A 24,575-nucleotide genomic window follows, 5' to 3' on the forward strand; every position below is an offset into this window, starting at 1 on the left:
AACGAAGCACAAAAATTTAAAAATGGCCTCAATTCTCTCCTTGCTCCTTACAAAGAGCTTCAGGAGGATATGCAACATAAAGCGTTGGAACCTACTATCTCTGATTTTTAAACCATCATGTTCTAAAGTATTTATTCTTGATAAGAAAAAATCTTAATTTTTATTTTTTTTGTTAGTTTATTTTGTTGGTGTTTATTATTGCTATCGAGTTTTACTGTAGTTAACATACATAGATGTGTTTTATATAGTACAAGTATAATTTTATTAATATTTGAAATTATACCTAATTGAAATTTTTAATGTTGGTGCTATATTCACATTTTTAAAATAACATAGAAGTAGTTTATCTCTCATAACATCCAGTGCATCAATATTCGCGGCGTATTTTCAGAACTTAAAAATCGCAAATGTTGAAGCCTTACTGTATCTAGATTTCTACGTTATCTGTAAAGCAGAAATTTTGTGTTGTTTAGTCAAATTTCAAATTTAAGCTGTCAGATGTGCCATCTATTGTTACTCCAGGTTTCTAGACACACATTAATGGTATCTAGATATCATGCTTGATCACTAAGATATATGAAGAGTATAAGAAGAAAATGTAAGAATAACTTTATATTTTATACTATAATCTATATTATAGTAACCAGAGAAATTAACTACATTATTCAACTTTTGTTTGACCTATATCGTGTTTTTAATTCCAAGAAATAAACGTAAAGTGATTTTTTAAAATTATGGTAAAAATGATCAATTTGAAATTTCTATGAAATAAGATTATTTAAATCAGCTATCAGTAGATACAATCAATCCTCATATGTTGTCCATGTTTGGTGGCATGATGGAACATAGCCTATGGTGAAGTCACAGTCAATATTACATTAATACATTAATTAAAATCGGCCGTTTGCGTTGGATGGGTCATGTCAAGAGAATAAGGGACAAAGAAACCTGACTTAGAGGGCGGCACAATACTAAATATATGAAGAAGACATTAAATTCCTCAATATCATCAACTATTGAAGCAGGATGCGGAATAGAACAAAACAGCGGAGGCTTTTAGAATAGGATAAGGATACCCACAAAACGTTGTCATGCTACTGATAACGCAATATTCCTGTTGTTAATATTAGAGTATTAATATTTACTTTTTTTCCTTAATTTTGAAATATTTATTAAGTTTAAGTCTGAATTATCTATTTTTAATATAATCACTCAACAGATCGGAGTACTGTTTTGACATTATATAGTTTTTGTTTGGTTTCTATCCCATAATGCGCCACACTTTATCAAATGCTTTTACTATATCAAAAAAACCTGTCGCACAGATTTTCTTTTCTTCAATGCTTTTTAAATAACGGTGCTGATCTCTTATTGTTTATTATTAATTAATTGTATTTTATTAATTTGGTCTATTACCGCATAACTGCTTCCAAAAACAAAATGATGAGTTTTTCAAAAAGTTTTGGTTACTTCCGTAAGTAATATGATTGGTCTATAAAAGCTGGACTCATTTGAAGGTTTTCCTGGTTTCTGCATTGCTTTTGGCGAGTTCATTAAATTCGTTAATTTTACGATTCCTTTTCTTGGGAATTATTTTAGGATTTCTCCAGTTATTAGATTATAGCCCGAGAATTTACTGCTGTTGATACTTTTTATTTTTCTTATAACTTGTTTTAGGGTAACTAGATCAATTTCCATATCTTCTTTTGGAACTTTATTCGTCCCCGCATTCGTCAGTTTTCAACTTCGTTATGAAGTTGCTCTACAATTTTTAGAGGTATATTTAACCGAGATTTGTTATATAATTCTTTACTTCTTCCTTACTCTTCTTCCTAATGAATTGGGCGGCCTTCGTCTCTTCCTTCTCTTGTGGGGTTTCCATTCCATCATGATTTGTGAAAATCTTCCCTCATGCATCTTTCTAACGTATCCATACCAGATCATTTCTTTTGAGTTTATTTACGACATTGTAGTTGGCATATTCACAATTTCTCCAATAATCACCCTACTTTCATCACTTATATTCATCTGACACACTTCATATCCGTAAGTAACTATGGTTTTAGAAATAGTGTTGTATGTATATCGCTTATTCCTTATCTGCTCTACAGTACTGGATTTAGCATACTTATAGTTGGATTTTCCTTACTTATTCGGTCTTTAATTATTTCCGTGGTTTTTCCACTGTGATGTATTCTTATGCCCATGTAATCATTAGCTTTACATGCTTGTATAACATTACCTCGGTTGTTATAATTGGCATTAAAATTTTCACCAACAATAAACCTATCTCCTAGGCGCTGGGAAAGAGATTTATAGTCATCCTTTTTTAAATTATGTCTTGGCAGGCAGTAAATAGCTGCTAGGATTACCGCATCACGCTTAGTTCTAATTTTGACCGAGGTTGCTTGTAATTCCTCGCTTTCATATCTTTCTTCTTGATAGTGGTCGATACCTTTCTTGAGTAAGTCTATAACTCCATTTCCTCCCTCGCACAATTTTGGGGGTGATTGGTATGACACACTCGATGATCTACAGTGTTAGATATGATTAGATATGTATGAGTATATCCAATCTTTCCATAATGTTTGTAATAAACTTATAGTACTATCTTCTTCGCTGTTTTTTACAAGTTCAGCTTGTTGATCTTGGGTTGATTGGGGACCTGCATTTAATGTAGGTTTTGTGTCTATTGATCTTCGGTTGATACTTTTCGTATTTGGTTCTTCGTTGAGGACTTGTTCCTAATATTTTGTATTTCTCGTGCTATTATGCAACCTCTATAATATTCAGAATGTGCTTTTCCGCAATTATAACAATCAGGCTTGAATTGTTGTGGCTTCACACAATGTGCAGATTGATATTTCATTGCGTACTTAACAAACTAACTTGACTCTGGGTCACTAACTTTTTCTTATCACTTCGACATAAACTCTGAAAATCAACATAGCGGACAAAATACCTTTGCCACAGTATTTTGTCCGTTCTTTTTAGTATGTTGCATCTAATATTTTGTAACCAGCATTTCTTAGATCTGAAACTGTGTTTTCTTGTTAGCACGTTGGATATAGTAGTTTGACATAATTTTGATTGGTCTTGTTTGTTTGCCCTCCAAAAGGTACCAACTGATTTTGCTGTCATTCTAGAACTTTGTTAGTTTTCTGTTTAGCTCACTCTATTCCACGTTAACCTTGAAATCCTAGGAATTCATCTCTATATTTGAGTTGAGCTTTATTCAATAACTGATGGTGTTCTTTGTTCTGCAACCTCTCGATTTTCTTTCGAATTAGTAAAACGTGACTAAATGTTTGTAGCAAAGGCTTCAACCGCGGTGTTTATTTTACGCGTTTTGTTCTTTCTGTTTTTCCGTAGAACCTAATCTCTCTCATTAGCAAATTCTTCTTCATTCTAGTTGACTCTAATCCTTTTTTGGTTTGTTACCTTTATCAGGTTATCAGCTAGGTTCTGATGATTGTTTCTTTTTGCGACTCCTAACATAATAATTGATAATTTATTGTTTTGATTGGAACAGTTTTCGTGTGGTAAGTTCAGTTTACATAGTTTTGGAAACATATGTGGACCGAACGAATGACCCCGGTATTTCCACAGATAATGTCTTAGATCTAATTCTATACGTGTTGATCACGTAAGATCTACCACAATCATCTGTGATATATGCAAATACTGCCTACTATTTAGGCATGACCATGGATAGTAAATTACAATGGAAAGAGCACGTGAAAAAGAAGAAGATAGAACTAGAACTAAAATATAGAACAATGTATTGGCTCATGAGTAAACAATCTGTACTGATAATGCATAATAAATTGTTGTTTTATAAGCAAGTCATTAAACCAGTTTGAAGCAATGGCCTATAATTTTAGGGTTGTCCTAAGAAAGTAATATAAATATTACATAAAGGTTCCAGAACAAGGAAGGTAAGTACATAAAGGGCATTGCAAATGTTCCTGCTCTATTCTTCATGTACCAAATGACGAATTGCGACCTCCATAGAGATCTTGAGATAGCTACGGTGAAAGAAGATAGAATAACAGTTAGCTAGTTAAAAATTCAAACCGTTTAAGATGGCGTACTGTGGTGCAGTGAAAGTGGGCACAAAACAGTGAAAATAGTTTTTTTTTAGTGCGGAATAGCAATGTATGCCAGGTATCAGGAAACTAAAGAAAACGTGGGTTGAAACTAGTGTAATTTTAAGTATAGGAAAATTAGGTTAAAGAAAAGTAGCTCATCAGCCAACAGTCTAATTATATCAAGCGCTCATCGCTGAAAAAAGTGCTTACAACTTAAGACTCGTCGGAAATCGCCAGGTTTGCGCAACTCAAATATTACTTCAAGTATTCCGCGGTAACATAACAGTCGCAAGATTAAAGGAAGACCGCATGTGTGTAGTGAAATGCACATGTTGCATAGAAAAGAAATATTGCTTTGACCGTGCATTGCTGGAGATTATGAATAAGACTTTAATCGATACTGCCACTTACATAAGAGCTTAGAGTTACTACTTATATGAAAACTTACCACCCCTTCGGCGTCGTATAAATCCTGTCTAATTACAGCTCATTAATTAACGCCCTTAGAAGGGGTGCCCGATAGTATTGCTTGTAGTTTGTTATCGTACCTTGTAGTGGCAGATGTTCAAAATCAACTTGGAACCATGTTTCAACTAATATACGCAATTAACTATTGATAAGATTTTCTATAGAAACAATATTAACAAATTAATTGGTGTAATAATACACGAAAGTAATTCGTAATATTTCTCTTTAAACATTCTAAAACTGTTATGACGATGAATTTGTGTAAATTCGTTCTTCAAATTGAATAAGTTTTATGTTGTTTATTATAAACCCCCTGCACCTTGCCAACAATTTTGCACAGATAATTCAAACTTTCCACTTTATCCGACTTTCTACTTAGCTCTTCCAAAGCCAAATATTTCCTCAAGGTGCAGTTATAACGGAGTCCGTTCTGTACCCCAATTCCGCAGTAACCGGAAAGTTCTCTAACGTTCGGTGTTCTAATAATATACAAACAACCGCTCCGCTGCTGCTGCCATAAACGTTTTAATATTAATAAGGCAAACGCGGTAAGCGTAAACACGATTGCAGCCGGGCCGACAGATAAATCCATACCATTGTTTAATCGCCTTCACAAGTTCTCGTCTATTTTCCTCTCGAAACCTTATCCTTTGTTGTAAAATAGACAAAATGTAAAACCGCTGGAAGCGTTGTTCAATTATCGATAAACTCCTTGAATTTTGTCTACGTACTAAACATTACCAACAGTATTGTTTAGTTTACAGACTTTGTAGATATGGTAATTATAAAACCACAATCAACTAAAGAAATTCCCATTTTTTTTTTTTGGTTTCATACAAATGAAAAAAAAACTTTCAACCAGTTTTAACGTTGATGCACAAACTGGCATGTTGCTTTAAATAACACGGAATGCACAGGCAATCTAAAAATTACCCCATATTGCAGAAATGGGTAAATCGTGCGACCGACTGTACAATTATGACAGGAAAAAGCCCAGAGCTGCAAGCGAACGTAACTTCGTTTCTGCATTTGAATAATTGAAAGCGGTTTTTACATTTCCAAATGGAGTTTTTCAGCCTATTGCTGAACTAAAAGCGTTTAGTTGAACTAGCCTAGTTAATGTCCATATGTAACGTGTTTCACAAATTTTGATATATTATTGAGAAAATAAAACACTTAAGGAATAATAAATTTTTTTAAAGAAGATGAATCGATTACACTTTTAATATTTAGAAAGTTTGAATGAATTTTTCTAGAGAAATATGTTTAGTTTATGTCTAGACTCGTGCTGTCATGGTTTATGAGCTTTGGAAACACTGCTATAGCCTACTTGTCTGAGATGCAACAAGTAGCATATGTTAGGAAGCTGGTAAAGTCCTAACTTTAACAAAGCCAAGTCTAGGGCAGATGTAATTACGTTTGTTTAGAGTAAATATTACATATACCAAAGGTAATGGCGTAATCTCGTAGAACTATGAAAGCGTTAATACCACTCTTGTTGCTTTTGAAATATATCAGCTTGATGTTTTAATTTATATCTTTCTATCTATAATATTTATATAGTCATTTAATGGGAACATCTTGATAAAGTTAATGATAGAGGAAACATTAAAAGGTTAATGACAGAAGTCTCTGAATAATGCATCCAAAGGAGGGTTCGGAAAATAGGCCATTTGCTAGTCACCGAATAAATGGAGTTGAAATATGATTTCGCGTCGTTAACACACCGAATTCGACGACAATTAACTTAATTTATGCTAATCCCTGTTTATACCGTAGATCCATCATGTAAATATTTGGTCGCGGAATCCGTAACGTCGTTATCGAGGTCGGGCAGCTTCAAGATTCCGGGGGGTGGCGTTCGGAAATTTTGTCGGAGAGGGAACGTAGGGTATCGGAATAGCGGCAGACGCTCGGAAATTGTGGAAACTCTCCACGCGAGGAGGAATAATTAATTTCCCCTTGACTTGCTGACGGTTAAATTCTGGACTTTGCGGCCGTCGACGTCGGCCGGCGCCAGTTAACTCTTGTCAACTTGCGAAGCTAATCAATTAGGAAACTCTAAAGGTCCGTGTCGCACAATATTGACCCGTGCTAATCTTCACCTACAATCAATTACCATGCGGAAATGTTAATTCAAAGGGATTCCAATTGAATACCAGAAAGATAAGCTGAACATGACTACATGTCATCAAATAAAGATTATTTCGGTCAGGCAGTGTAATACACCTAATAGTACCATTATCATTATTTCAAATATAGGTAACATTTTTATTAATAAAAATGACTAATAATGAAATATATATCATAAATATAAATACAGCAAGATATCTTAAATAAGAGTCGTATTAATGTATCAGTGGTCGCTTGCCAAGTTTATACGTCATGAAAAGCATTTATGATTAAATTGGTCCTATTTATTAATGGGTGGAATGAGTAGATCTCAGAACTGTTTGTCATTGTAGGTCCCAAGCACAGGTAAAGGTAACAATCCATTACCGTAAAAAACATACAGTTACGGAACCTAAAGAAATGGCTAAAATTGGACGGAATCTTCGGAGACTCATACAAATATGGAATATGTATTCCGAACAGTGTGAAACCAAGAACCTAACTAGCATTGTTCAGCGATCTAACAAAATATAAGATGATGGTGACGGTACGACAGGAAACAAAGTAGTTACAAAAACTAATTAGAAGCATCAGGACATACACGATAGGGAAATATTCATAGCAACATCATAATGAAGTTTGTCGCTAATAAAGCTATGACATTAAGCTCAACATGTTTTCTACAGAAGCATTCACTAAACAACATGGATATTACCGGACGGAACCACAGCAATGAGAATAATGAGTACCATTCTAGATGCCAAAACCAGACGAGGACATAGTGTGGCTCAGAATACTTCCTGGTATAAGCAAAATTTTAGATGACGAATATCCAAAAATAGCAATAATAATAATAAATTTATTGCCATAATAAAAAAAATACAAATTAAAGAAAATGTATACATTTAACTACTTAATGTATAAATATAGGTAAAAGGGTCGATTTATCATGTAAGCGATATCTTCCAAAGGTCTCAATCAGTCAGCCGTATACTGAATACTTATAAAAAAATAAATAAATGGCAAGCTGCTACGTTAAACCTATGGTCACTAAAACGGTACATAATGTTAGTTGCTAGAATAAAAGAAGAAGAAGAGAAGAAAAGGAAGAAGAAGTTCTCAGGAAAATATTTGGAGAGCAAATAAATGACGTTTTAGATGGTTATGGCCTGCACAGTAAACGATTTGTGGTAAATCTCAGTACAATGGGTCGGGAACATAAGCGGAGAATCTAACTGAGATCTAATGGGAAAATCATGCGACGACAAGCATTGAAATATACAGCAGCAGATACCCTGGTGTATGATTGTGAAGAACAGTATATAACATAGTCAATATACGAAACGCTCTAAGGTTGTACCAGCTTAATATCTGTAAATAATTACGGTATGGAGTTATATGTTGAGATCTCTCGAGATCAAAGATATACCGTATGTAGCTGTTTTGAAGTCTTTGCAGTTTATTTCAGAGTGTTACCGAAAGATCCTCCCCAAGGTTTCTAACCGTATCTGACATAATGAATAATGTCACCGTCAAGCATTAAGTGAATGGGTGAAAAATCATTAAGTTTTGCCAGTAAAGGTTGACTGCCAAACGCAATTGCTTGAGTTTTAGCAGTATTTAATTTAAGGCCATAACGTTTAGACCAATCCAAAATATTAGAAAGATCATGATTAAGACGTGCAATTGCTTCCGGAAAATCAATAATAGTTGTCGTAGTGTAAATTTGGAGGTCATCAGTATACACATGATAATTACAAGAAATGCAATGGGTGATGGCATTAATAAAAATTTAAAAGAGCAACGGACCTAACACACTACCCTGGGGTACACCACATTTAATATCACAAGCAGACGAGAGCGTAGAATCAGCACCTACACACAAGGAACGACAGGTAAGGTAAGATTGAAACCAAGATAAACATAAAGAGGTAAATCCACGAGCAACCAGTGATGCCAACAAGAGCTCGTGATCAACCGAATTGAACGCCTTGCTGAAATCAAGTAGTACAAGGATGGTAACACAACGTTTGTCGCATGTATACCTAATATCATCTGTAATCTTAATAAGCGCTGTTGTAGTGCTTTGGCCTTTACGAAAACCCGATTGAAAGTCGTTGTGCAAATTAAATTCTTGTGAATACTCTTGAACTTGTAAGTAAACAAGGCACTCAAGAGCTTTGGATAAAACAGATAAGATGGAAATAAGGCGAAAATCATTTAAACTTGAAGGACTCTTGGATTTAGGTATAGAGACAACATGAGCAACCTTCCAGATTGAAGAGAATGAGGGAATGATTTAAAAATATGAGTAATAGGAGTAAGAATAATATCCAATATAGGAAGAGGAAGTTTGAGACCAATTCCATCAACTCCCACACTACTAGACCTCGAGTGATTCAAGGCATCGCGGATTTCTGATGCTATGACCAGAACAAAGGAGAAAGAGGAGGATTTAGATGAGGCAAGAACTCACCACTAATGAGCAAAGGAGGGTCAGCAAAAAACCTCGCCAATGAATCCCCATCGAAAGGGGGACTATAACAAAGGCACTAAGAAACAATCCCTACCGACTGGAAACAAACATCATGTATCCGGAGTACAAAAAAGAAGCCAAACATAAGTTATCGTTGGATATCTTTCTCTGCATTATCTACAAAATATTGACATATATTATCAAGAAATGTCTTAATATCCTACCTGAAGGGATTATTAGCGATTGTGAGATATGGTAGGTTTACATTATATTAGATATTTGCAGTGAAATAAATTTTAGCTAAAGCTATGACTCTATAAGACGAAATAACTTATATCAAATATTGAATGAATTAACAATTCCACGGAAACTGGTGGGATTAATAAAGATGACAATGAATGGTAGCGTTGAACTTATTAAATTTGACATTTGAATACGTAATAAGACTTAAAGTGTGAAATTTAATACTTAGGAAAATTATATTAACATTATGTGTAAAGGGGCTGAATCAGCACAGCAGCCGTATTTAAAAACGTAAAGACAAAGTATATACAGATTTAAAGTATATAAGCCAATTATAAAAGGTATTATATGTTATGGATGCGAAGCATGGACAATGACAGATAGCACAAAAAATAAACTAAGCATATTTATACGGAAAGTATTAAAATGAATATGAATTGTATTAACTTCTCATAGAAGTCTTCCTCGTACAATTCCTTAGACTGCAAAGGCTGCGATGGGTAGGATATGTTGAAGAAGGGAGACCACCAAAGATAAACTCTCTACGCTAGAATGCACGGGAAAAGACTGGTGGGCACGCAGAGCCTCTTCATCGCGAACTATGAATAACAACAACAGACAGCAACAGGGAATGGAAGCAAAAATAAAAAAAGGTAGGGCTAAATTTGGACTGGAGTGGATTCTATGGCACTATGGACTAGAGTGCCATAGAAAGGATTTATTTAGGATTAAATCTTTTATAAGACTATTCTTATAAGGCTATTTTAGTCATATAAACTAGAATTTAGTAAACTGCAGCGAATTACGATAAAAAGCGAAGCACTATCGATCTAGTACGATTTTGGGGTAAGTGCTTGAAACAGGAACCAAATTATATTTTGCTTAATTTTAATTTACAGTAATGCTTTTTATGACGTGTGAAGTTGGTAAGCAACTGAAAAATTAATATAAATCACATTTGGCATTCCAAACGTGATTTATCCTGCTAAATTTATATTTGGGGCATTAAAAAGTACTAATGGGTCACTAATGAGTGGCATGTTTTTGTTATTGATGCTTTTAGTGTCCTGCCAATATTACAAATCTACTGGTTATTATTTTGAGAATAAAAGTTTTAGTTGACAACCACATAACATTCTAAATTAGTTCAAACATTTGTAGAGTTATAAGCGTTTGCACTGAATTCAAAATAGAAATTCAACATGTTTTCATTTTATTTTAACTCTATCTCTATCTAACACATGAAAATTAGTATACCTTCTTATTACTTTGAGTGTGTTACGAGGATTGAGTAGTCTAGGAAGGGGTAACGGAATGCTACTTGGCAAATTCCATGAATAACCTGTCCAATAATAAACCAAAATAAAAGTTTCGATGAAATTACGAATTGACAATCTTTTTAGTTAAGTTATTGAGTTTTTGAGTCTTTTGCAGCTATATTAATTGTTTTTGCAAGAACACTTTCTGGTGCTTTAAAATATATAATTAAAACTAATAATTAAACATATAAACAGTTATGGAATTATATAATATTATCTAAATCAAAATTGCACTTTTTATTTATTGAATTGATGAAAAAATTCTGTTATTTTTTTTTCACTTATAAATAACACTATTTTTAAGTTTGTGTTTTGTCATATTTTAAATAAATTTAATTGTGTAAATAGTAAAAACCTGAAAATGTCTAAAGAATTTACTTGAAGAGTTAAATAGAAGTTAAATATTGGTGGTAGCTCCTTTTTTTTTAACGACCTATTTTTCCACAAATAAAGCATAGAGCTCTCTAAATGAATTAGTAGCTTATTTTCTAGCTAGACTGCTACCACTTTCTTCCACCGAGTTGTACCGATGTAACAATTTAAGGTTGTGTTTAGTTTGTTCATATTATTATAAAGTAATGTACGTGTGTTATTGTGTTATAAATATAATGAGTGGCGAAGAATTTGATACATATTCGGGTTCATCTAACGATTAGTTATTATTGAAAAATGCATAATGAAGCAGGCTAGATAAAAAATATTGGAAATAAAAAAATGCAGGTATTAGTAAGCAATCAACATATTCCTACTGGTACCACTGGAAAAGATTGCAAATGCGAGTATCATTGTTTTATTACAATCAACAAGCAATAAAAATAGAATTGCTCAATCATTTGGATGAACTTGTATTACGGCTATTGCAAATACATACAGTTTGGTAGATTCTTTGATGGTGAATCAAGTTTAAAGGAAAATCGATTAATAAAAATCCAGAAATGTTTTCAATTGTCAATCAAACTGGAAAATTTGCTCAAAAAAATATACGAATATATAGAAAAGGTTTTATATCACGTCAGCGGATATCTTTGAAACGGGTTCAGTTCTTGTAAAAATGGTAGTGACCAAACTAACAAAACCAGACCAAACAAAATCGCTAAGTCAAAAAATTCCTAATTACATCAGTACTTTTTCCTTTTATTCATTCTATTATTACCATGGGGACAACATGAATGAAAAATATATTTACCTATAGATTTAAGTCTCGAGCGAGCGCAATATTTGTGAGAGCGTTGCTATTGTGTGTTCCGTAGTGGAAGCCAAGTTACCTTTCTAAAACATCTTTTTCATCAAGTAGTTTACCCGGCAGCCATATTTTGTAACCACTAGGCGAGTTCTTGATTAGGTATTTAATTTCATTTTGTAATTTGTAAAACATTTTGCGTAATTGTTCGTAATCCATTCATTAACAACTATTTGCTGTTAATTTTCGTGTAAAATTAGTATAATAATGTAAGTTCGTAGACTTTCATGACCGGTTTAATTAGAAATAAAACTAAAACTAGAATCTTCCGTTATGCCGTGCGTCAATTAGTATATTGTTCGACGTTTCGAATGCTATATTATAAAATTATTCTGAATGCTGAATTATGTCGCCAATGAAGGTCTCTATGATAGGTTTCAACTTGTTGTTGAGGATCCCCGCCAGGAGCTTGTATCCTACAAAAAGTAGCGATATCCTGCGAGAGTTAAAGTACTTCAATTTGTCGCCACTTTTATGTATTGGGCATATTATGCCTTTTTTCCATTCGTCTGGGATCACATCTTTCTCCCATATTTTTATGATTAGTAAGTGTAGCTATCTGGATAGTTGGCGTCCGCCTTATTTATGAATTTCAGTTGGCATGCCAGCAATTCCAGTTGTTCTTCGTTGCCCTTAGGGTTTTACTTGTTTTCTTCTAATGTGAGAGGCTTTCCGGTTGCTGCATTTCAATTAGTTGTTTCTGTTCCGATTCTAAGTCTTGTTTCGTGTTCAAAACATCCTCAAATAAATTTTCAGATGGTCTTAATTTCTTTTGATCGCCTCTGATTTCTTCTCGATTATTTCTAATTATTCGTTTCTGGACAGAGTAGTGTTACGTTTATTTCCCTATCGCAGTTGCTTCAAATATTTATATACGCTTTCCTCTTTCGTGCGCTTCAAAATCCTCTTCCATTTTGAGTATTAGGTTATTTTCATAATTTCTCTTCTTTTTTCTACATATTTTGTCCGGTCTTCTGCAGCTATCTTCAAAGATACTTTTCCAATATAGTTACGATAAACTCGATTTCTCAATTCTATGACATTTCCACATTCCTCATCAAACTATTCCCATCTCTTCTATTTACATTCTGTTTCTAAAATCTCTATACCTGTTGCCATTATAGTGTTCTTTAGGTTATTCCAATGCTTATGCATCTCCATTTGCTCCAATCCTCTCAGTCGTTTATCTGTTATTGCTATAAACTACGTTCTTAGTTACTCCATCCTCATTATTATAATTTTTAAACTAATACTAGTGGAACAAGTAGTCTCTAACAATAATGTTGTATATAGATATCTAGTATTCAAGAATAGACTGTCGCTGAAAGCACTTTATGTTTATATTTCTGACAAAACTTATGTAAAATTATAGGCACGGAATTAGATAATTTCAAATTCAAGGACACTAAATTAATGTTGACGAAGTTGGAGCTTCAATTTTTTGTGACACGTTATCAAACGTGATTAAAGAAAGGACTTTAGTGCGCAATGCTGATGAGATCAACCTCTACTGGCGTGCAATGCCAACATTGGTAATGATCCGATTACGGTTATGTTGTTCGGTATTATGTTATCTAATGGTACTACAAAAGATAAACTAAAAGTAGTTGTAGTATGGAAGTTGATTGATGATGGCCGCGTAAAAAAAATGATTCCACAAGTAAAAAAACATATGGACGGCAAAAGATCTCGTTCATCAGGTGAAACGTGATCAACTGACTATTGGAACATCACTGTTTTGTATATTCCAGATCTTACCTCACTAATTCAACCCATGCATCACGGCGCAATTGAAACAATGAAAAGAGTGTATAAAAAATTTAGTAATGGATCTGGTCGCAAAACAAAACAATGCCTACATTAGTCTACAAATTATACTTTGTGCGAGGTGTATAAATTAAGTAATGAGACTATTTTTTTCAATTTTTTTATTTAAATAGAATTACAATTCCATATTGTCTGATGGAACACCGATACTGGAATAGCCTTCAGCTGATCGGTTACAACCGTTTAAATGTTTTCAAGTGTCCCAAAATGAGTTCCCTTTAGGTGACTTTTCAATCTCGGGAAGAGGAAAAGGTCACAAGAACTCACATCAGGCGAATAAGGAGGCTGAGGAGCAACAGGAATGTTTTTACTACTAGGCCAAAAACTTGTTTATTGAAATTGCTGATTGATGACCCTTTTTCGAACTTTTTTAAGAACCTCTCGGTAAAAGTGGTGATTGACAATTTGGCTTTGAGGCACAAACTATTTGTGGACGATTCCCTGGATATCGAAAAAACAAATCAACATGCATTTGATCTTCGGCTTACCCATTCTTGCTTTTTTGAGCCTTGAAGAGGTTGAAGTGTGCCACTCCATGCTCTGGCACTTGGTTTCCGGGTCGTACTCAAACACCCAAGACTCGTCTCCAATAATGACACGTTCCAGAAAATGGGGATCATTTTCAGTCGATTCCAAAAAACACCTTTCCCTCCTGATATCTTTTTGGTCTTGCGAAAGGTTTTTTGGAACCATTTTTGCGTAGATTTTTCTCCACCCCAATTCATTGGTCAAAATCTGATGCACGGTGGTGGGAGCCATATTCAACTCTTCCCCGATCATTCTGACTGTCAACCGACGATCTGAACGCTCAAGGCCCCGGATTCTGTCTACATTTTCACCGGTTTTTGAAGATGAAGGCACTTCGTAGTTCATCTTCACTCGACTCTCTTCCTTCTCAAAATGCCTTAAACCACCGAAAAGCCTGGGCCCTTGACAAAACACTATTTCCGTAGGCCTGCAAAAGTTTCCGTTGAACTGTGCCCAAGTCTGAAGCAAAACCTGATAGCACACCGTTGCTGCAATTTTTTGAACTCATTTTTTACAATGCACTAGATAAACAATTTCACGAAAAAAAAATCGCTACAGACAACCAAATATCTTTAGCGAGTTCAAACTCGTACTGAAGCCGCATCACATGTTCTGTCTGCCTCTTCACCTGCCTCTTCTCCCAGTCCCGCGCCACAAATTAACTAAAAAAAATTATTTTGTGCCCGCGTCCCAAGTGTTGCCAGATCGAAGGCTACGTTGCCAGATCATTACTTAATTTACACACCTCGTATATTTGAGAATATGTGCAAGTTAGAATAATTAAAAAATGTTTGCCATGAATCAGCCAAAGAACATGAAATTATGATATTACGAACCTTTAGATCTATGCCGATTGTTAAAACATTTTCCGGGCTGTACAGAAGTAGATGAAGAACATACTATGGAGTAGCTAAATATTGACTCGAATGTTTTGGACACCAATCAAATCAACGCCCGGACCAGGTGCTGACATTCTTTTAAATGTTATGGAACAGGAAGATGACATCGACTATAAAGATATTTTCAACATTGTCATTTAATGGTTTTAGAGTAGTTAATCGGCACTCTTCTGTACTACTTTATATGACATGATGAAAATTTATTTGAAATATACGCTATTGGTTGTGAAACACAATTTGAGATGTAATTGCTAAAAACTTTTTCATTTGTTGAAAATGATGTAAGCCCCTAAAAAACGTTCAAGTTGTTTTAATAGCTATGGGATTGGAAAGCCTGAATCACTTTATTTTTTTAATATTATAATGGGTTAGTTCCTTTTGAAGTGATATTATATCTTAAAAAATCAATTGCATTTAAGCTTAACACATATTTTAAGAATTATCTCAATTTGTTCTAAATGAAAACAAATTTTTCTCGTCTATACATACTTGCTATTAGTTTCTAAATTTAAACATGATGTAACTTTATTATTAAAAGGTTGAAATGTTTGGACAGCATTTCTTAACTTAAAAGGATTCGCGTGAGATTAAAAAGACCAAAAGGTGTAGTAATTGCTGTAATATAAATGTCTTCTTTAGCAATTGAAATTTGGTTACATGCTCTAACGAGGTCTACTTTAGAAAGTAGGGTGCAATTATTTAAATGTAGATTTAAATGTTGTATACGAGGTAAAGGATATTTGTTTGGTACTATAATTAAATTGAGTTAGTGGTAATCCCCAAGAAAAAATAGTAAAAAATTATAGTTAGAAACATTTCATCGTTTTTCGTATATTTATTATCTTCTCGTTGATGTGACAAAAAGGACAAATAGAGTAAATACCACGCTATAGCATATTTCAGCGCTTTATGGTGATAATCACCATGATATTTGGAACATTATGGTCTAGATTGGTGATGTAACTTAAACATGATGCGAGCGAAAATAATAACTTTTGAATATAGGCTTTGATTTTGAAAATAATTCTTGAAAATAATTAAGGCTTTGTTCGTAGATGAAATGGCGAGTTTCCAATCAGTCAAAATTTCGCGCATATGTGCTCATAGAAACCCACATTTTGCTCAAAATATCGGCTATTATATTTGATAAGTATAAGTAAAGATAAATTAATGGTAAAACTAACAGTGGTTCTATCAAATTAATTGCCCTGAATGTAAGAACGTGTACGTAGGGCAAACTGGCCTAAAATTGGAAAATAGAATAATGGAACATAAAAATAAAACCAATTCTAATGTTTTTAAACATAAAATTGAAACAGGACACGAGATTTATTTTGAGAATGTAAAATTGTTGCATAGATGTAACAAAGGTTTTAAATTAGATCTCTTGAAAGCTCTAGAAATTAACATATACTAAAAACAAAAAATATGGACTTCTCAATGACTAGTTGGATATTAAATTTACACATTTGTTTAGTTACCTAAGTAAAATATAAAATTCTTTGGAGTTTCTGTGGTTTCGTTTTCTCTGTATATTTTTTGGTAAAAGGTTATTTATGTCTATTAAATTTTCTTGCGAAACCTGTTTGTTATATAACTGAGATTTTATTATAATGCAGTTTAGATCTTGCTTCGTCCAATGTATGTTCGGTTTTGGAGGGTTTTCATTTTTATAGTGTGTGTAAATTTTGATACATTATAACTTATATTTTTTAAAATGTGTAATTGTGTATTTCGTGTCTCCTTTTTATAAAGACTTTTATTTGACCGTAAGTTAAAATTCTAATAAAGAATTTTTTATTAGTTTTTATTTTTGTACCGGATAACTTATTTACGGAATGTTTGTAATTGTGGTGATGCAGATTCGGCCGATGATGACCTAATTGATTGGGTTGAAACCGGTACCGAGTAATTTAATAAATATAGCAAGAAGTTTAATCGAACATCGTATTGTTTCATATAAATTATTTAAATTTAATCTTGTAACATGGATTTTACCCATTTTAAAACTAACAGTTGTTTAAATTCTTGAAAACAAAATTTATGTAAATTATTAATTAGATTGATCGTTCAATAAATAAGTATATTGAATAAATAAATATATTGGTTTTAATAGTATATAAAAATAATAAGTGATGGACGTCGAGCTCATTCAAAACTTAGTAAAACATTAGTGATCAGACAAAAGAAATCGTTAACAATAAGATTGAAGGATTTACATTAAGGCTGGTGCACCTTATTTATTATTTACAACCAAATGAATTTACAAATAAATACCACTATTACCGGAAATCAATATGTTCGAGTCGAACGAATATAGCCCTCTAAAATTTTAAATTAAATTATATACTTTAAAAGAAAATTTCGTATTTGGAGTCTTCACATCAAACTACAATCAATTTACTTTTTTACAAAATGGTTGGAAATATTTTCAAACATTTAATAAATAAATTAAAGAAGTGACCTTAAAAATATATCAAAGAAGAAAATCTTATCGAAAATGCTTTAGATGTGTTTATATCATATCTATAAACAATGATAATGTGATAATGGAAAATTTTCAAATGCAGCGAACATAAAATCTTAAAAGTTAAAACTTAAAGTTTGTTTGAAACGAATGTGGTAGATTATTTCATAGGAGAATGGAAATAACTCCTGAAGTTCCTGAAGATATCAAGGATTGTCATAAACACGTTACAGCTGTTACACTACAGCTGAACTAAGTGTAGCAAAACAACACTACGAGTGTGGAACTAACTCTATTGCTTAGTCATACATATATTTTTGCTCATTGGTACTTACACCAAATGACAAAAATTATTTCAGTGTTCGTTGGAGGCATTTAGCTTTACATATTATGGTACAGCGTTGGGTTGGGTTGGGATAGTTTCCAAAGTAGAACTTTGGAAAGATTAAATGTTTTAAAAGAATTTGTTGATTCCAGTCCAAATCAATTTTGGGAAAACAGTTTACAACTTTTATCACAATGTACATCGTTTACTTTATTGGTCGTTATTAGTTTTTTTTTAATCGTTCAGTTATTTAGCAAGTGAAAGGGAATTGATAATTGATTTGTTTTTGTATAAACAGCTTTATTTAAAGTTTATTTAAAATCTGCTGGAGTTCAGCAACCAAGTCGAGACTGAACAGTTGAAGAAACACTATACATATAATATGTTTCCTATAAAAAAGTCTTATTTCTCTATAACTGCACTTCTTTTACCGATTTAATTCCTGTATAGTATACTTCATGAATTTTATCTCTATTAATCAGCTTTTATTCGATTTACATTAGTATTCTGTTTTGCTTCTTTAAAAAATGAAAACCCCTCAAAAATGTCTCGAGCCTGGCTAACACTTATTCAAGAAAGGAAGGAAGTTATGTTAGAAAATTAATTTGGAGGAATGATAGGGTAACACTTTTAGCAAAAATATTTTGCAGCCTTTTTAACAAACCATATATTTGCTTAATACTATTTCTATTTTTTTTAATAATACTCTATTAAATAACTTGGACAAATATTTAGTTCAAAAATGATCTAAATAAAATCAATGCTTATTCCAAGGAATAAGATAAGAATTTTTTAGGAATCATCAAACTTTCGTTGAAGATAATAAAACTTAAAGCCAAATTATTAAAAATTGAAATTTTACAAATTGATCTCATTAATTAGAAATAATTCTAAAAATTGGGACAATTTGAAGCTTAATTTAAACTGACAACTCAATCAAAGTACAGGTAAATTTCAAAAAGAAGGATGGGCACTCAAGAATAATTAAAAAAATACAGAAATTTATATATGTATATGGAGGATACACCGATCATAAATCATATCTTACAATTTTTGGAAATAAGAAAGTAATTCTGACATAGTCTGCAAATAGGTTACAACGTTAATCAGCAATTCCATTAAAGTATCATTTTGCTATTAAGTAGAATAAAACGATTGCTTTCGAACAACGCATTTTTTCGTGTACTATGCTTTTGCTTCAGCTTTACAGGATTTTTACAGTTATCCACCAAATATTCGTTTTCCAATTATTAATGAAGTTATTCTTAAGAATGAATGGAAAGGAATAAACAATTTAGGAAATGAAAAGAAAAATAGAGCTTAAATTTACTTAAGAAGAAAGAAAAATTAAATATAAAAGAGAATAAATTTTTGTTTTCTGTGAAATGAAAATCCTTAGCAAGAAGCTCTATTTAGTGGCCTAATTTGGATAAAGATATTGAACAAGTTGCAAAACAAAGTAAATCTTGTATACAACCCGCCAGAGAGTCTGTTATATCAGAATTACATTCATAGCCTGAAGCGGAAAATCCCTGAGAGAGAGTTAATGAAGACTTTGCAAGTTCATACCTTAGAAATATGTTTTTGGTAATAAACGACTTATATCTCAAATGGCCTGAAAACTTTTTAACAAAAAACACTGGTAATGAAACTAATTTTAAATCCTTCCTAGTTGAAAATTTTATTTGTTTATTTCACTTATTGAAAATATTTTTATTGCCATATCGAACGCCGACGAAACTTCTAGGAAATTCTAAGAACAAATCTCCAGCAGAACTGTACCTAAGTAGGAAGAAATTAATGTTATTTTTTTAAGAAATAAATATGAAAGGAAATGGAAAATTGTTCAATAAACCTCACGGCGCATGAAAACGAAATTTTAAAATTTGGGATTGAATACACCAAATTCAAGATAATAAAGATCAATATTGGAAATCTAGAATAATTGAAATGCTAATCAGAAAGGTTTTGTATGATGTTAGAATGTATTTATTAAGTGCACTCATAATAATATAGAGGCTATTCTGGGTTAAGATTATTGATGAAATAAAAGAAGTAAATAATAAAAAAATAATATTATAAAACGTTCAACTAGAATTAAGGGAACCCTAAGTGCTTATAAGACAAGGGTGGAATGTTTTACACAAAACTTAAGAAGGTATAATAAAAAGCTGTTGTGTAAATAAATAAGTTATGAATTTAGGAAAGTGATATTAAACGATGTCCGTAGCTTTCTAAGTAAATGAAGTGAATCTCTAACAAGAAATCCAAAAAGTTAAGAAGTCATCATCATTTAAGATGATTAATAAAATCTGTATTAAGTTTCTTGCATATTTTATTATTACAAAATGAAATAATTCCACAAATCACAAAAATCGCAGAATAAAAACGAGAGGAATTCCACATTATGTTGCTATAGTAAGAATGTACCTTAACTTGGTGTTAAGGTACATTAAGGGACGGTAGATGGTCCACTGCGGATCTCCAGATCTAATACCGTTGGATTTTTTGTAAGGATATTTAAAATCTAAATTGTATATTGTTGTAGTAACAACAAAGCGTAGGCATTCTAATCATATAGTTGCAATCCAAGTAGAAATTGTAAAGTTAATGCATATCGATATCATCAGAGCTTCTGATTAAAATTCAGCGGGACTGATTTCTTATACGAAGAAATTCATGTGATATATGTTATCTGTTACAGTGCTTCCGATGAGCTACATCGAGTTCGGAAAATACGATTCCTAAGGATTCGCAAAATGTAGACAAAGTTGACCTCTGAGGAATGCCTTGAAATTCAATATTAAAATTATACTCGAAGAGAAACGATGAAAGAAATTTATTTTTATATAAGTGCTACATGTTTCGAGACTTAAAGTCTCTTCCTCAGGCACAATTAGAAACAAAAAACAAGGTAATGACTAAGTTACAACATTATATCTATTATTTACCGTCAAGTTTTTAGGAAACAAAATCAGAAAAAGGAAAAATGTTCATCGTCGAATGAATTCGATTACTTACTATAAACTTACAGAATAAGAATCTCATTCTGTAAGTTTATAGTTAGAAACAATTTCAAAGGAATCATTTTTAAAGTTTAACCTTTTTCTTACAGTATAACTTTTCAAAACTTTTTGATATCCTAGAAATACAAAAGAATTTTAGCGATGAAACAAGTAAGTAGCCATTTTGACTTCTTCAACGTGACCTTGCAGAAATGCACCATGTGTTTTTTTAGATTTTTTAATTTTTGGAATAATTTTCGACACGTACAATAATTGTTATTAACATCCCTTAAGACTTTACATTTTAAATCTAACCGTTGATCTGTCCAAACTTATATATTTTTGAAGTAATCGAATTCATTCGACGATGAACATTTTTCCTTCCTTTTTCTGATTTTGTTTCCTAAAAACTTGACGGTAAATAATAGATATAATGTTGTAACTTAGTCATTACCTTGTTTTTTGTTTCTAGTTGTGCCTGAGGAAGAGACTTTAAGTCTCGAAACATGTAGCACTTATATAAAAATAAATTTCTTTCATCGTTTCTCTTCGAGTATAATTTTAATACAACTCACGATGAATTTGGAATCGATCATTGCCAAAAATTGAAATTCAATGTTACGCACAGTGCTAGAAAGTTATTATAACTAAATTAAGTTGAAAACGTTTAATACCATTATAATTACTCATTCGGCCATCTCAAACAATTTGCTAAAATATTAAAAGAGTAGAAAATTAGTAAAATCATGTTTTGGCTGGTAATTTGAAACTTCCTAACATTGTTACATAGGGAATATAACTTCAATTGAAGAAAGTCAAGCTCTTGTTTTTAAATTAATAACAATTTAAGTTATAAAATTAGTACGCAGATCTCTTTGATCGTAATCAGTACGGAATATAGAGTCACAATACATGGCCAGCGGTTCAACCTCTTCGGATTCGAACTTCCCCTCTTTTGTGTCTGGTGCATTTTCCAATAAGAGTTTTTTGTCGGTTGGTTTATTCATTTAGCATACGACCTAAGTGTCTTGTCCATCAGATCTCCTTATTCACTAACCAAGTAATTAATATTTAGTATTTAGACAATGCAAGAGAAAAGAGATATAAACTTTATTAATATTCAGTACTTGATAAAGCCTCTAATTGTTGAAAAAAAAGTGAAATTTTAAGTAAAGTTTTCCAACACCTGCAAAACTTTTAATTTTCGTTACATTTATCTGCTTGGAGGTTCATATTCTTAGAAAATAAGTTATTAATCTGAAATGAAAAACTTTTTGATATCAGATGAAAATTGAAATGGCTACACGTCCCGCAATTGGAGAACTCTACATACAACGTCCAGCGGGCATCAGAGCATAACTGTTATTTTTCGATAAAATTATTTAAAAAAATTCAAAAAAGTTGTTCGAAATATAAACAAAATAATGTCAAAATTTGATTAAATTCTAATTAATTCTTCCCACTCAAAAAAAAAAATCCTAAAAAATCAATGAATATGAGCCTCCTAATGTGGTTTCCCCCTTAAATTACAAACTAGACCAAATACTACCATCAACGTATAGTCAACTATTAAAATCATATCTTTCTGATCATCTTTCTTGGCCCAACACTTACTCTACACATTCGACCTTGCTCAGGTACCAGAAACATTAACAGCTACATTCGCAGATGACGCAGATGAAAATGAAGTAGTTGCAGCAAATAAGTTACAATTGGCCTTAAATTCAATAGAAAACTGGACCAAACGAGGGCTAATAAAGCTAAATACAAATAAATCGACATACATAAACTTTGCTTATAAGAAAGTTAACTATGTCCCAGTACACATAAATGGCAAGGCAGTTCCTTACGCCGACACCGCAAAATATCTTGGTATGACGCTGGATGCCAAGCTCAAATGGAAAGCTCACGTCAAAAAAAACGTGAGGAACTTGATATCAAATTTAGACACCTATATTGGCTTATAGGCAGAAAATGAACGCTATTACTAAGAAACAAGTTGGTAGAGTTGCAGAGTGATCCGGTGTTATTATTTATTTTGTTATGATTTACCGCACAGGTTATCACATTTAAAATTATAATTATTACAATAACCTTAGTAGGAATAAAAAAGAGGAGATATTTAAGTGTATTAAATTTCTTGTAGGAAAGAAATACCTAACTATACACGTTTCCAGCAATTTAACAATAAATTTTCAGCAGGAAATAAATGCAAATGACTTACCTTGTTGTTTGAACGTGGCAGTATAATTCACCAGTTGAACGAACATGAGGAGAAGTCGGGAGAGGGACATAAGCCATCGGACGTCCATTGTTCCCGCTGATGGCCACGGTTACATTGTAGCACTTCGCACCTACAACAACAAGAGAAAGGTGGTTCTGTAGCGTTTAATAAACGACGACGTTCGCCGGTCGCTGCGCCATATTTCATCGACGGTCATTAAAACCGGCCGAACAGTAGCAGAACGCGAACGTCGGTTCCGGACTTTACGACGCTGGCACCATCTGCGGCAAATTTCCCACTTAAGCGTAAATAAACCGGTTTACGAACCGCCCTCTGCCGGAATACTTTATGTATTACTTAATGCCAAAAAGGGCCCCTCGCGAAGGTACCAACATTGTTGTGGCCCTCTGTGTTTATTAAAATACTTTAGTGGAGAAAGAGCCCGTCAAGTTTACTCTCTTTCAAATAGGTTAATTTAAAGAATATTAGTGGGCAAATAATATCAAAATTGTTAGTTTAACCTTTACAGCTGAAAGCTTTTCATTCCATGCGGATAATATCTTAGTTTAAGGTAAGAAACCAACCGGAACAACGAATGTGTGTCGCTACACACATTCGTTTTGAGCAAAGTCGTTCTGTTGGTTTCTAGTTGGTATGATTTTAATTCGGTAGACGAGAGCAACGAACCGAAACGAAGACTGCGAAGTCTGAGGAGCTTGAGTTCGGTCTTAGCTCTCCGCAATCGATGCGGAGTTAGCTTTTAAACTGCACTTTAAACTTTCACGAAATACGGCCATTATGCTGATTTATTATTAATGGTGAAAATGAATAATATTCATCCGGACGCTGGCGTACGCAAACCGACGGAACGTTGCCGGAGGAAACGAAATCTTCTGGCAAACGTTGTTCTTACAGTTCTAGAAAGATTCGAGATTCGAAGCGATTCGCTTGTAATTAAAAGTTTAATCCGTTCGGATCCTTGACGAGTAAAAGGGATCAAAGGATTAGGCGCCACTTCGGAGGCCGATTGTTGTAGAGCCGCGATGAAACGGACCGCCGCGCCGAATCTCTCCCTCCGAATCACGGTTTATTGATAAAAAATCAATTTTACACTTTGCACTTTCAATCACCAATTTTCGACGTCGGATTAATTAACATTGATTAATGGAATTCACAGACTAAAAACGACACGTTTTAAATTTGAATTATAAATGAATTTATGTATTGTACTAATTTCTTTATATTCTTACATAATTTCCTTTTTCGCTGAATAATAAATATAAATGAAGAACTTACTGTTTAAAAGTTTCATCAAAAATATGTTTTTATATTAGTAGTATAATAATTATTA

General features: G+C 32.8%; 2 protein-coding genes, 1 long non-coding RNA gene and 1 pseudogene across 3 annotated transcripts in view; 1 reads left to right on the forward strand and 3 right to left on the reverse strand.

Annotated features, from left to right (window-relative positions):
• The window catches only part of LOC111417883 (argus), a 397,290-nt gene that overhangs the window by 139,443 nt on the left and 233,272 nt on the right, over positions 1 to 24,575 (reverse strand). Inside the window, exon 5 of the mRNA XM_071194566.1 lies at positions 23,225 to 23,354. Coding sequence (XP_071050667.1) covers positions 23,225 to 23,312 — 88 coding nt within the window. The 5' untranslated portion in view covers positions 23,313 to 23,354. The remainder of the gene's footprint in view (positions 1 to 23,224; positions 23,355 to 24,575) is intronic.
• Positions 1 to 24,575, reverse strand: part of LOC139429080 (uncharacterized) — a 516,749-nt gene that overhangs the window by 85,753 nt on the left and 406,421 nt on the right. The gene's annotated exons all lie outside the window — the stretch shown is intronic.
• Positions 13,507 to 14,812, reverse strand: LOC139429139 (uncharacterized; annotated as a pseudogene).
• LOC139429200 (uncharacterized) lies at positions 21,042 to 21,544 on the forward strand. Its single transcript, XR_011639869.1, has 3 exons — positions 21,042 to 21,171; positions 21,234 to 21,417; positions 21,473 to 21,544. It is a non-coding gene; the product is annotated as an uncharacterized lncRNA (long non-coding RNA).

Source organism: Onthophagus taurus, chromosome 2 (assembly GCF_036711975.1).
Source record: "Onthophagus taurus isolate NC chromosome 2, IU_Otau_3.0, whole genome shotgun sequence".
Classification (NCBI taxonomy): Eukaryota; Metazoa; Arthropoda; class Insecta; order Coleoptera; family Scarabaeidae; genus Onthophagus; species Onthophagus taurus.